General features: G+C 41.2%; 1 protein-coding gene across 1 annotated transcript in view; it reads left to right on the forward strand.

Annotated features, from left to right (window-relative positions):
• The window catches only part of CCDC146 (coiled-coil domain containing 146), a 107151-nt gene that overhangs the window by 77697 nt on the left and 15498 nt on the right, over positions 1-13956 (forward strand). Inside the window, exons 6-11 of the mRNA XM_077835971.1 lie at positions 491-564; positions 2096-2323; positions 4098-4284; positions 8619-8714; positions 9677-9847; positions 13791-13921. Of these exons, the coding sequence (XP_077692097.1) occupies positions 491-564; positions 2096-2323; positions 4098-4284; positions 8619-8714; positions 9677-9847; positions 13791-13921 (887 nt within the window). The remainder of the gene's footprint in view (positions 1-490; positions 565-2095; positions 2324-4097; positions 4285-8618; positions 8715-9676; positions 9848-13790; positions 13922-13956) is intronic.

Consider the following 13956-nt stretch of genomic DNA (forward strand, 5'->3'; position numbering starts at 1 on the left):
CTGGAAATAGGAGCTTAATAGCATTGGAAAAGCAGGGCTTCCAGTCTTTCAGAAGGACACACAGCACTTCTTTCCAGACCTGTCAGATCTTGAAATATTGGACCTTAATAATGTGAAATATGTATTTATAGAAAAGGTATTTTGTGTCATTTTTAGAGTGTTTTGTGGCTTTCTCTGAGCTCTGGTCAGAACAGATTTGCCCTAAGAATTGGAGCTAGATTTTCTGGTGCTCCTTGACATTGAAAATCTAGGCCTATATATTTATAGCATATGTACATTATTTGTGAGTTTTGCAAATATAGTTTTGCATATCTGGTGCACTAGTCAGTAATAAAAATAGCAGCTGTGTTCTTTTGTGGGACACACTCATGTTACTGAAAAACACACATTTCTGTCCTAGGTCATATTAGTAGTTCAAAGAAAATGTTAGTTCTCTGAAATTATGTGACATTTAGAGCCTGTTGGTCTAACATTTTTGTTTTATTACTAGGATGAGCTAGTCCGCCTCCATGCTATTCCTCTCCAGCTTGGAAAAGATATGGACAAGATAAAACGCAAAACACTGTATGTTTTTAAATGTACCTAACTAAAATCTTTTCATTTTATTTTTATTATTTGTTTTCTCAGTAATATCTTGGTATAGAGACAACTAACAAAGTTTAAGTTCTTGATACAAAATTCTGATCAATGCATACAGTGTGTCCATAATCTACTTAATGAGCAATATCCATAAAACTGAGTCAAAAGGTATAGCATCAGCAGGGAAACATATCTTAGACTTGAAAACAACAATAAAAAAGGTTTTGGAATAACCTTTGGTCACAAACCATAAAAAGTCTGTTAATACTGCATATTGAGATGGTTGATATCAGATACTACACAGATCTTACCTGATATCCCACAGATTTTTTTTCATATGTGGAACAATACTATAGATCTAAATTGATGGTGTAAGCTAGCACCTAGCACTTTTAAACACATGCCAATCCTCAGCTGCTGAACATTAGCATAGCACCATTGGCTACAATAAAACTACATCCATTTTCACCAGCTGAGGATCATGTTGTGAAATTACCAGAGCATCCAGATTTTCTGGGAACAAGTATTTAGTTACAGTGCTCTGATCCTAGTCTTCCTATAAAAATTATTTGGTCTAATGCTTTAAATGGGGTAGATAATATCCACTCATCATCTGTTATGTTTTCCTCCTTATTCCTTACACACTTCTTTTTGCAGCCAATGGCAGGTTTCTCTGTTTCTATGTTGGGTAATTGGTACAGTAAAGCATGAGATATACTGGTCAAGGAAAAGCATACTTCTTTGAAATGCAACCAATTGCAATTTGGCTACCTTTTCTTAAAACACGTAGTGGCCAAACTGCTGTCCTAAGTTAGCATTCTTTGTACCTTATTAACCTATTATATTACACTGAAGTTTATTCTATCTCCTGACTTCATTCTCTACCTCTAATTATTTTTCTGATGTTACATTTTTGTAAATAATTCCTTGCCTCTGCTCAATTATTTAATTTAAAAAACTATACATTCCTTTTCTTTTTCTTTCTTCTTTGTCTATTTTTGTGTTTCTAGTTATCTAATTTCTTTGTACAAAAACGGATTTCACATGTGTATTGCCAAGCTGGACTGTGGCTTAGCTATGGATTTGGGAATGGCTTACTGCAAAAATATACATTTGAACCTAAACTGTAACTTGTGCTGTAGTGGTGCTCAAGTGAAAGAAGAGAATGGATAAAGCCCAAAAGGGAGAACTGCCCACTGTAACAAGTCATCAAGAGCGAGTGATCTGAATTCAATCTTCCAGTCACTTGGCATGCTCTCACCAACAAGTGTTAGCTAAGGGTACATGATGCCCTAATTCAGAGGAGCAGCAAAATGCGCTTCCGAATACTATCCCCATAGCCATGAGGGCTCCTGTCCAGGGCAACAGAACAACTGTAGCAGAAGAGATGCTGAGCAATAGTTCTGCTTCTACTCACTGCAGCAGGAATGAAAGCATTTGGTCTTCGGTCTATATTTCTAGAGCTGGATCCATTTTTACAGATGTGATATTATACTGTTTTAAAATGTGTTCTCAGAGCTATAGAGAAGAAGAAAAAAATTCTCGTTGACCATGTTCAGGAGTTAAATAATGCCCTTAAAAAAATGGAAAAAAAGAGTGAAGAAGTATTGGAAGAAAAGGAAGATGTAATGAAGGAATTGGATGGAAAACGAGCTTTGCTTGAAAGCAAAGAGCGAGAATTCAACCATTTGACAAAGTTACTAGAAATGAGCAAAGAGAATGAAGCAACAGCCCTGGCAGACAGGTTAGAATAGAAGGCATGAGCCATGTACTCAGAAATGGTATGGGTGAGCACTCATCTATTCTGAATGAATTATTCTTTTCTTGGTTATTGCTTGAAATAGCTTTATTACTGACTTCATAAAATCACACTATTTAACATTACTCTAATTTCACCATGGATTTATATAATTTCTGTTCATTGAGTTATGTTGGTGATCAAAACTTGATGTTATCATACAAGAGAGAAATGCAGTAAGGTCCTGATCCAAAGCCCACTAAACTGCATGGAACAGCTCATTGATTCAGTGGACATTGGATCAGGCCCTAAATGAGAATCCACAAGACAGAGGCTGATAACAATCTTCCACTGTGCCTGAGCAAAGATTGGTTTCAGAGGAGAGGGGTGCTGACAAAGGCCCATTTGTGGCTCCATGATTCTTCTGTCCCACTCCAGTAGGGAGGGGCAGCTTTAAGTTATACTGCTTGCAGAAGACCTGCCTCCAGCAAAGAATTGGGTATAGCAGAGCCTTGCTCTGCCACACCTCCTCCCCTCAATTCGCCTCTGACATGGTCACCACCTGACTCACCTCCTCCTGACCCCTGACATCCTCCCTCCCCACTTACACTGGGCAGCACAGCTTTGGTGGAAGAGGCAGCAAAAGCAGGTGGCAAAGCTGGAACGGGGGGTGGGGGTGGCAGAGCCACCTTTACCAGCTTTACAACAGCCAGAGATTCCCAGTATCACCAACCAGAAGTGTTCAAACATCTTGAGTCATGCCTCCCCAAATCATGATATTATTTAAAAATAGTACATTTGGGATTTTTTTATGTGCTTTCTGGTTTCTGACCCGTTAAGGTTCATGCTGGTCATGCTTTCAAGCATTTCTTTGGAACCAGGAGGGCTAGAAACCTGCTTATTGTTTTGAAGTGAATGCTGAGGTTCTCATATAATCACTGGGCTCTGAGAGCTGTGACTTTAAGAAGAACACCAGAAATCATGAGAACTGTAATAACATTGTGAGAGCTGGGAACAATGGATTACCCCTACACAGGGAGAATTCCCTAGGGGATTTCTCCAGGTGATTTAAATGAGTAAGCAAAGCAAAGTGAATTTAGCGGCTCAGAAAACCTAGCCCAGCGATTTTCAAGGGAGCATAAGGGTGCTAGGCACCCACATTCCATTGAATTCCGGCTGGATTTGGGCAGCCAGCTCCTTTAGACTCCCTTATAAATCCCCGCCTCTCTACATCTGGTAATCAATATAAACTGCTATAATGCTTCAAATCTCAGATCTAGGAGATATTATGCCTGAATCTAGCCAGCTTCAATTTTCTCCTTTCTTTGTGGGGAAGGATGTATACCTGTAATAATAGCCTTACCTTTAGCAGTAATCCTTCTGCCCTTTCTGTTTGTGTCTCACATTAAAGAAGATTGGAGGAACTGATAAATGGAAATTTACAAATGAACACAATTTAGACTCCCTTAGATATTAAATATACATTTTAATTCTCACTTTAAGAAATAGAAATAATTTCTCTCTTATACTATGAGTAATTTTTTAGCATTGTTGAAACAAAGCATGGGAGTGTTGCCATTGGCTTCAATGGCATCAGGATTTCACCCATTATGTTTTAGGAGAATGGCAATTAATGTGTGACAAGATAGTTTTTTCTATTTTATTTTGCTGCTCAGCTGCCATAATGCTTTTCCAAACTCAATGTAAAGGGGTCATGTTTGTTTGCATACATCTATTGGACAGGTTTTCTCTTTCTGAAATATTCTATATATCTATGCAGGGCTGGTCTGGAAATTGGTTTACGTAACTGTCTCTTGGAGAAGCAAAAGCAGCATGATAATCTGGTTTTTAAACAAAGAGAGAAAGATAGAGATTTGAGAAATTTAAAAAAGATGGAGATGCAACTGAAAATCGCTTATGATTCCTTGGAGCAAATTAAATTACTGCATGAGAGGCTCACATTAGAGGTCTGTATGCAAAACACTGATGAGAAGAATTAAAAATATTGCAATAGAAAATCAAATTAAGAAATGCTTTTAAAATGGTTGCACAAAAATAAAAGTAAGACAACATTTTAAATTTCTGTGTGCAGAATACAGGCTGTTGCTAACATTTGTACTCAGAGTTCTTGCATTTATAGCTCTCATAAGTACTACATCTGTTTGGCTGTATCTGTATATGTGAGTATTTGTTATCTGCACAGCGCCCACAACATGCAAGGCACTTTACAGCCATGAAAAAAATATAGTCCCTTTACCCAGAGGACCTTACTAACTAGATCAGGGGTGGGCAAACTTTTTGGCCCGAGGGCCACATTGGCATTGCAAAACTGTGTAGAGGGCCCGGTATGGAAGGCTGTGCCTTCCCAAACAGCCTGGCCCCCACCCCCTATCGGGCCCCTCCCACTTCCTGCCCCCTGACTGCCCCCCTCAGAACCCCTCACCCATCCAAGCCCCCCTGCTCCTTGTCCCCTCACCACCCCCTCTTGGGACCCCCCCATCCAACCCCACCTCCTCCCTGTCCCCTGACTGCCCCAATCCCTCTCCAAACCCCCATCCCCTGACAGGCCCCCTGGGACTCTCACTCCTATCCAACCCACTCACCCCCGCTCCCTGTCCCGACCCCCCCACCCCAAAACTCCACCCCATCCAACTGCCCCCTGACAGGCCCCCTGATACTTCCACACCTATCCAACTGCCCCCTGCTCCCTGTCCCCTGACTGACCCCTGGGACCCCCAGCCCCGGCCCCCTTAATGCTCCTCAGAGCAGCATGTCTGGCAGCCGCGCCTCCCGGCCAGAGCCAAACATGCTGCCGCACTGCCCTGCAGAAGCACACAGCTCCGCCGCCCAAAGCGCTGCCTGCACGGCAGCAAGGCTGCAGGGGAGTGGGAACAGCAGGGGAGGGGCTGGGGGCAAGCCTCCTGGGTTGGGAGCTCAAGGGTCAGGCAGGACGGTCCTGTGGGCCGGATGTGGCCTGCGGGCCGTAGTTTGCCACCTCTGAACTAGACAACATACAAGTACAATACAGGGAAAGGTTAAGGAGCAACATGAAGAAGTGTGAACAAACAACAGACTATTACACATATCTGCTAGTGCCACCATTTTATTGTAATCTTTGCTGAGGAGTAACTGGGATTTGTAGGCTGTTTGAAGAGGTGTGTTTTAGGAGGCTGGAGGCCTAGCAAACTGAGTCGGAAGTTTAAAGGCATGCCACCTGTGAAGTGCTGTAAGTATTGTTATCCCCACTTATGAGAGGGCAAAATAACTGAGTGGTTTGCTCAAGGTCACAGAAAAAATTAGTGATAGACATGACTAGAACCCAGGATTACATGGCTCCCAGTTCTTTACTTAAATCACTAAAGCACACTTCCCTTTATATTGTGCAGGTTTCTTGTATATTACAGTAAATCAGATTCTTCTTTGTTTTAACGTGATTCCAGGGAATTGATACCATTTGATGTTTGGTATTACGAATAAAGTACTCTCCTCTATGTTTCCTTCATTCCCACTCCAGTTACATGTCTGTTTATTTCCGCCCTCTTCCTTCATTTCCCCAATTCAATGTCCACATGGCTTTCTTTGTCTTCTTTTCACACTCATGCCTTCTGTCACTCTGCCCCTTATAAGAACAGTTTAATTCGTCTTGTCTACCAAGCACCCTCCTTCTCCTCCTTCAAATCCTTCCTTAAGGAATTCCACTGCTCAAGTGAGCTGTAGCTCATGAAAGCTTATGCTCAAATAAATTTGTTAATCTCTAAGGTGCCACAAGTACTCCTTTTCTTTTTGAGGAATCCTCCTGATCCTCTCCTCACTAGTTGTTCCCCAACTCTCCATTTCCTGAACTATTGTTCCGTGCCTTGTGTTGGCTTTGTTTTTCTTGTCTGTTGAAGATTGTAAACCTGTCTTTCAAAATTCTAATTCCCCCTTGGCAAGTAATTCTTTTTGCAGGATAGTAAAATATCATCTCAGTAAAAGGCTAGTGAGCAGATATGCCAGGCCTGGTACAATTTCATTACAATTTTGCATGGCTGTTGTAAGCTCTTTGGGGCAGAAAATGTTTACTATATTGTTTTAAAAGTGCTGTTTAAATTTATAAAGCTGAAACTATTACTTTATAATTTTACTTCCGCTATCCCACTCACCATTGCAAAAACAAAAAAGGAATTTCCTTCTGAATTCATCTCACTGCTTATTACTCACCCTGTGACACAATTCAAGTGGGAAAAAATGCACACGAAGTTGCTGTTGTTTTCCAATCAAGGATTATGCAAGACACAAGTTTCAGAGTCAGCTTATTTGAAATATTGCTTAATGGGCTGATGAGTGTCCCTCCAGTGATAATAAAGGCATTAACCAGCTGCCTCTTAGTAAGTCCAAGGAAATGGGACCTCTTCTGTGCTGCTGTAAACAAATTTTGCTGAAGAAAGAACCATAACTGGCCACTATGGTTGAATGTCAAACTCAAACTGACAAAAATCAGGGGCATTCTGAGTTTAAAATTCACCATATCCAGTGACATCCTCACCCCTGCTCCTTCCCCTTTATATCAGGTAACAAGGCTCAAGCAGCATAAAGGTGCTCTGAAAGTTCAGTTGCAACAGGCACTGTGGAAGTCAGCCGTAAGGTTGCCTCCCAAGAACCATCTTTCAAGCTCTAGCATAGAGAGTGTGCCTGGGGAGGGGGGCCACAGAACACAGCCCTGTTGAGATTCTGGACAGCATGGCCTGCAGGCCAGCCCCAAGAGACGGCTGTAATTTAGACAGGCCCTGAGGACTATCTCAGATATCCTGGGGGCTTCTCCAGCCCACAGAACAGTCCAGGATCAGGAGCGCACAAAGGTGGTGTAAAGCAATATGGCCAGCCTCAAGAGATCAAAAAGTATGAGTAAGACCCTCTCAACAGCTCAAAAATCATGTCAACCCCCGAAAATCATGAGCTTTAAAAAAACATCAAATCATGTGACCGTGGGCAAGTCACTTGGGTCAAATTTTCAAAAGTGGCATCTGATTGTGAGTGCCTCTGTTTTTGGGAATCCAACTTGAGACACCTTGAGCCTGATTTTTCAGCTCCCTTTGAATTGAATTGGAATTGTGGGTGCTCAACAAATCTGAAAGTCAGACCAAAGTTGTCTCAGATTGGGCACCCAAAAACTAAGGATGCCAAAATCAGGTGCTACATTTGAAAATTCTGGCCTTTATTTTATTGTGTTTTAATTTTCCCATCCATAAAATGGAGATAATATCCACCTTTGTAATACTATTTAAGAACCACAAATTAAGAGAGCTGTGTAAGTGCAAAATATTATTTATTATTTATGTTAGTGTATAGAATTTTGAATCTGGTTGTACTTTGAAAATGGCATCTTGGGGTTCAGAATTTATTTTGGCTGTGTGACTTCTGGATCCAGTGTACTCAGTTTGCAAGTGAAAAAAATACTATTTCTAACTGCCAGCATTGCAAACTCGACACAAGCTGTCCCTCTTACATACTGCTACTAGCAGAGGTTCTTCAAGACACGTTAGTTCCTCTGTGGCACCTGTGTTATCCCATTGTCTCCAAATTATACCCCAGTGAAACTTTGCAACACAAATGTTTTTAGTGGAATTACACAGATATAATTTAATTGGAACTTAATTTCTAATCAGTCTAGGCTTCATTATAATATCTGAGTCACTAAACAATTCTGATGATGATGAACAAGATGGAGTATATTCAGCTCACTCTATTATTTGTTTTGGCTTCTTCAAGGCTAACAGGAGTAAGAAGCCCTAAAATTGCATTAAAAATCACTAAAAGCAGCAGGTATGACTTTCATTATATACAAGGGATAAATATTGACCCCCATTAAGTCAATGGCAAAATTCCCATTGTCTTCAGTGGGGACAGGATTTCACTGAAAAAACTATCTATGAAGCTAGAAGGTGATATTTTTACAGTCACTTATCAGACCAGAACCATGCTTTATGTTGCAGTGAAACACTGACTCTCAGGAATGGCAGTACCGACCCACTTATGTTGTTGTGAAGTTTAGGATTTATGGCTAACATTTTCCAGTGAAAATTTGAGAAAATTACTTTTAATGCTATTATTTATTTATTGTTTGTATTACCATAGTGTTGAGGAGCTATGGTGATGGATCAGAACCCCATTCTGCGAGGCATTGTACAAAGACAGAACTAAAAGATGGTCCCTGCCCCAAAGAGCTTACAATCTAACAAGCTGCTTGAAAGATATTATCTATGTTTACATCTTTTCATATTCTGCTCTCACATCATTTTGTTTGCTTGATTTGTCTTTGTAGGTAGATGCTATCCCTAAAGATGATGGGACATTGGTGGAAAGAAGAAGAGAACTTCAAAAAGAAGTTGAAATGAATAAGAGAAATCTGGCCCAGGAGGTGAACAGCTCTCCTTCCTTATATTTCTTTCTACAGCAAATAGCTTTCAAACTACAAGATAAAAGGGCTGTTTGCAGAAAGTTTGCCAAGCATTTCCAGTTGTAGGTGTCCAGTGAGATAATGTACAATGGAATCTGTTTTATTTTAAAACACTGTCAAGGTATTTGTCGTATTTTTAAAACTTATTTTTGCTCTCACTATAATTGGTCACCTATTGGAAGTATGAGAGAGAAATATGCTTCCTAATTAAAATGTTCTCTCCATTATAGGATCCCATCTACACTACAGCTGGAACTGTGGTGGGTGTAATTGGCTTTGGATATGGCAGTGTGACCTTATTAAAGCAAACCCAGTTCAGTATGTCCACAATATAGATTTTCATGTAAATTGTGTGTGCTTGCCACCAACTGCCACACTGTCAACAGTATTAGTGCATTCTGGGAAAATCTAGGTGACTGTCTTATAATACCTCGGTTGCTGGTTCTGTCTGAAAGTGTTGGTGTGCTAAGCACTATAATGACAAGCTCACTGGAAGTGATAGATGGTGTTTTTCAGATAGAGATCTCACAATTCCCGCCTCTTGTCCACATAGGAGTCTTTCTTTTCATGCCAGTCCCAGAATTCATTAGCATAATTGTTTATTATGGGCATTTTAAGATGTTTTGACAATCTTGGTTGTTCAGGCTGCTGAATGTTCTGGGCTTTCTTATTTTCATGCTCAATAATCTAACGGTGGTTGGGCCAGAAATGTTCCACTGTGACAGAGCATTTTGGTGTATTATTGTAGGGCATCATGTTATGGTTCTGTTAGCAGTGATTTTTTTTTTAATACCCATGTAGACCAAAACCCTTACACAGACTTTGAAGATATAAGCAAAAAAGAGCATTTCAGATTTTGTGCCTACCAGCATTGATACTACAGTTCATAAATAATATTAAAGTGAAGTTTGGTTTTACTTTAGAAAATGACAACAGATGTTGAGGCCCATATGTTAGAACAATGTATTGCTGAAGAAGATCAGCTTTTTAAAGAGCAGGAACGCTGCAGAGATGAGTTAGCCCGTCTTGCACGCCTGACTCAGGTCAAAGCTGATGAGAGGGAACAGAAATCTAAGGACTCCTTAAAAGCACAGGTAAAAATGTATGGTTCATCTCACTAGAAAACTGTTTTTGAGTGTATTAGATTATATTACTTATCAATAAAATGATCAGTCAACATAATCTCCTGCTCCCACATCCCTTGAGAATTCTGTCATAACATGAGGTTAATATCATGACATTATGTTGATTCATTGTCACCTTATGATATAATATAATAACAGGACATCAAAATGTCATCATGCCACAATGCAATGTGATGCCACCTGATTTCAGGCGTCACAAATGCCTTCAAAACAAGAACAAGCTATAAAATAATGGGACAGAATCTAGATACCTCAGTCTAGAAATTCAGATCACAGAAGTTGCATATCATACTCCACAAAGACATGAGTATCCAAAGAATACTGATCGTCCTTCATTCCGAACGCAGGCTACAGTCCAAATTTTTCTGACATATTGTAGAATGTAATCCCTGACGTTACTTTTGGTATAAAAGAGCAAACTAGAACAGAACATAAGAACAGCCATACTGGGTCAGACCAATGGTCCATCTAGCCCAGTATCCTTTCTTCCGATAGTGGCCAATGCCAGGTGCTTCAGAAAGAATGAACAGAACAGATAATCAAGTGATCCATCCCATGTCACCCATTCCGAGCTTCTGGCAAAGCGAGGCTACGGACACTTCAGAGCATGGTTTTCCATCCCTGCCCATCCTGGCTAATAGCCATTGGTGGACCTATCCTCCATGAACTTATCTAGTTCTTTTTTAAACCCTGTTATAGTCTTGGCGTTCACAACATCCTCTGGCACAGGGTTCCACAGGTTGACTATGCGTTGTGTGAAGAAATACTTCCTTTTGTTTTTTTTAAACCTACCGCCTATTAATTTCATTTGGTGCCCCCTAGTTCTTGTGTTATGAGAAGGAGTAAATAACACTTCCTTATTTACTTTCTCCCCACCAGTCATGATTTTATAGACCTCAGTCATATCTCCCCTTAGTCGTCTCTTTTCCAAGCTGAACAGTCCCCATCTTCGTAATCTGTCCTCATATGGAAGCTGTTCCATACCCCTAACCATACTCTTTTCTGTACCTTTTCCAATGCCAGTATATCTTCTTTGAGGTGGGATGACCAGATCTGCACGCAATATTCAAGATGTGGGTATACCATGGATTTATATAGAGGCAATTTGATATTTTCTGTCTTATCTATCCCTTTTCTAATGATTCCCAACATTTGGTTAGCTTTTTAGACTGCTGCTGCAAAATGAATGGAAGTTTTCAGAGAACTATCCACAATGACTCCAAGATCCCTTTGTTGAGTGGTAACAGCTAATTTAGATTCCGTCATTTTATATGTATAGTTGAGATTATGTTTTCCAATGTGCATTACTTTGACTTTATCAACATGGAATTTCATCTGCCATGTTGTTGCCCATTCACGCAGTTTTGTGAGATTCCTTTGTAACTCTTTGCAGTCATTTCCTTCTTATTGTGCATAGGGTTGCTGTCTGCAATTTACTGGCACTGTGACATTGCATATATGCTATGATGTTGCATAATTCATACCAAATATTAACTTCTGTTCATAGAAACAACCAGGGAGGCCAAAATCTAATCTATCTATCTATATATCTATGTATTTGGATTTTTGCCAAGTATATAAGAGTGCCTGTCCAGTGCTCTTGGCACCCGTGACAATCTTTTAAAAATACTTTAAATAAACAGATACATCAGTTTTCCCATATCAGATCAAAATAACCCAGTAAAAGCATAAATATAACCACTTAATGCACCACACCAGACCTACTGACCGGGGCGGGGGGGGAAGGAGAAACAAATGGGGCAATTGCCCGGAGGCCCGGGTGATTTAAAAGGGCCTGGGGGCCTCTGGCCACCACTGCTGCCGTGGTAGTGGCAGCCAGGAGCCCAGGGCCCTTTTAAATCACCACAGGGCTCCTAAGCATGTCTGGGGTGGCAACCAGCAGCGTATTAATGCCTGGGCCAACAAAGCCTAGGCCTAGGGCGGCAAATTTGCAGGGGCGGCAAATTTTTAATAGCAGCCAGAGGCTGCTTCCCCCAGTGCCGGTTTGCGCCCTCCAGCCCCGTCCCCACCCCAACTCCACCCCTTCCTTGCCCCCTCCTTCCCCCTATTGGTCCCCTTTCCCAAATCCCCGCCCCAGCCCCGCCTCCTCTCCTGAGCATGCCGCGTTCCCCCCTTCCCCCTCCTTCGCAAAGCTGTTTCGCGCACAAGCACTGGTAGGGAGTGGGGAGAAGCAGGACCCGGCAGCGCACTCAGGGGAGAAGGCGGAGGTGGAGTGGAGGTGAGCTGGCAGGAGGCGGGGGAGCGGCAATTATTGCTGGGCCTAGGGGCGTCAAAATCATTAATCTGCCACTGGTGGTGACTGCTCCAGGCCCTGCGCTTTGTGGGGCCCTGCAATTGGCCAGCACAGTCAGTCCCAGAAATGATGGGTTTGTCACTTCCTCTCTGGGCCCCGCATCCTGCTAGGGATGGCCCTGGGGCCTGGAATTGCTGTCAGTGGGCCTGCAACACATACACAATGCCCAGAGTCCCACACTACATCCAGCCAGTCCACCCCACTCCCATCTTATCATGGGCAAGAAAGAAAAGAAAGGCCTTGCAGGGCACCTTGAAGGTTAATAAACTCGGTTACAGTTCTGGAAGTAACTAAGTTCAGAAGGTCCAGGACTCAAATGAAGAACCTAGAAATGTACCTTTCCAAGCAATCGTCCATGATTGTTTGAAAGCCAAAAAAGAGTAGGGACCAGTGCAAACCCAGACTAAAGAAGCTAGAGAACTGCAATTTCCTTCCTGCCAGGAGTCCAGGACTCAACTTCAGACATGTCTTTACCAGACAATCACATCATAAAGGAAATGATAGGCTGAGGAATAGAAACAACAGGCCTCAAGACAGAAGAGTTGCGAACTGGTTGCCCTTGCCAAGTCTCGTGAGAAATGGGAGAGAGAGCAATAGACTTTTTTTCTCCACCTCCTTCCTATAGATCTTTCTTGTGCTGTCATCATAGCTGCTTTGCTCTCTCTTATTTCTCATCCTTTTTCTGAAAAGAAGATGAAGGAAATTTAGGTGCCAAGGTGCTTTAGAAAATCCCACTGGGTGCCTGTCTGCATCTTCAAGTGGCTAACTGCCTTTAAGAGTGTGGCCCAAGGTGACTTCAAGAAAAAGCAAGAATGCTGAGAGATGGAAGTAACGCCGTGCTCAGACAAAGAGAGACAAAAAGACTGAGGGAATTAGGGCACTAAATAGCTAAAGGATACAGAGCTCTTTTGCCTCCTTGCATCCTCACAGGCAGATGATGCAGTATCAGGAATCCTGCTGAAATGGGAGTTAAGACCTAATTTGGATAAGAGCAAATGGGGCATGTTCATTCTTAGTACAACCCTACTGACCTCAATGAAAGGATTAATTTTGTCCAGTGATTTACAATATTCTCATTATTAACCAATCCTGCAAGGTATTCAGCTTCCCCTGAAAGGTGTTGTGTACCCTCAACTCTCATTGACGCTAGTAGGAATAGAGGATATTCAGCAACTCTTAGGTGTCAATCAACAGTTTGCAAGCTGTATGCTTTCTCAAAGAAAGACTGATAAATGTTAAGATGCAGCATCAAACTATTATCTTAACTACGGTAATAATAATGTTGTTGAATGACTTTATGTAAGTGAATTGTGTTCCCTGAAATTGTTAGCAATCTTTGAAAGGAAGGTTATTATCCCTCTTTTTGTCCTTCATGGTTACTCTTCCACTAGTAATCAAAAGACTAAAAGACATCTCTGATTTTACTATAGTTAGAACAAAATATGAGTCTTTAGAATAATTTTCCTCACTGCTTCCTTCTTATCTATGAAAATTCAGTTTTTGTAACGTCCTGTATCATTTAAGATGACATAAAAAAGTTTCTTCAACTCAACTTCATATTTGGAATTTTCTTTGCAGATCCTGACCTATCAAAAATGTTCAATGCTATTTATGTTTCAGATAAGGCTCCACAACATTATTAAAGAGATAAAAACAAAGGAACTTGAAATAAGGGAATATAAGAAGAAGAAGAAAGCAATCCAAAGGCAGTAAGAGAATTATAACAATACACTAGAGGAAATGA

The sequence above is a fragment of the Eretmochelys imbricata genome, chromosome 1 (genome assembly GCF_965152235.1).
Source record: "Eretmochelys imbricata isolate rEreImb1 chromosome 1, rEreImb1.hap1, whole genome shotgun sequence".
Taxonomy (NCBI): Eukaryota; Metazoa; Chordata; order Testudines; family Cheloniidae; genus Eretmochelys; species Eretmochelys imbricata.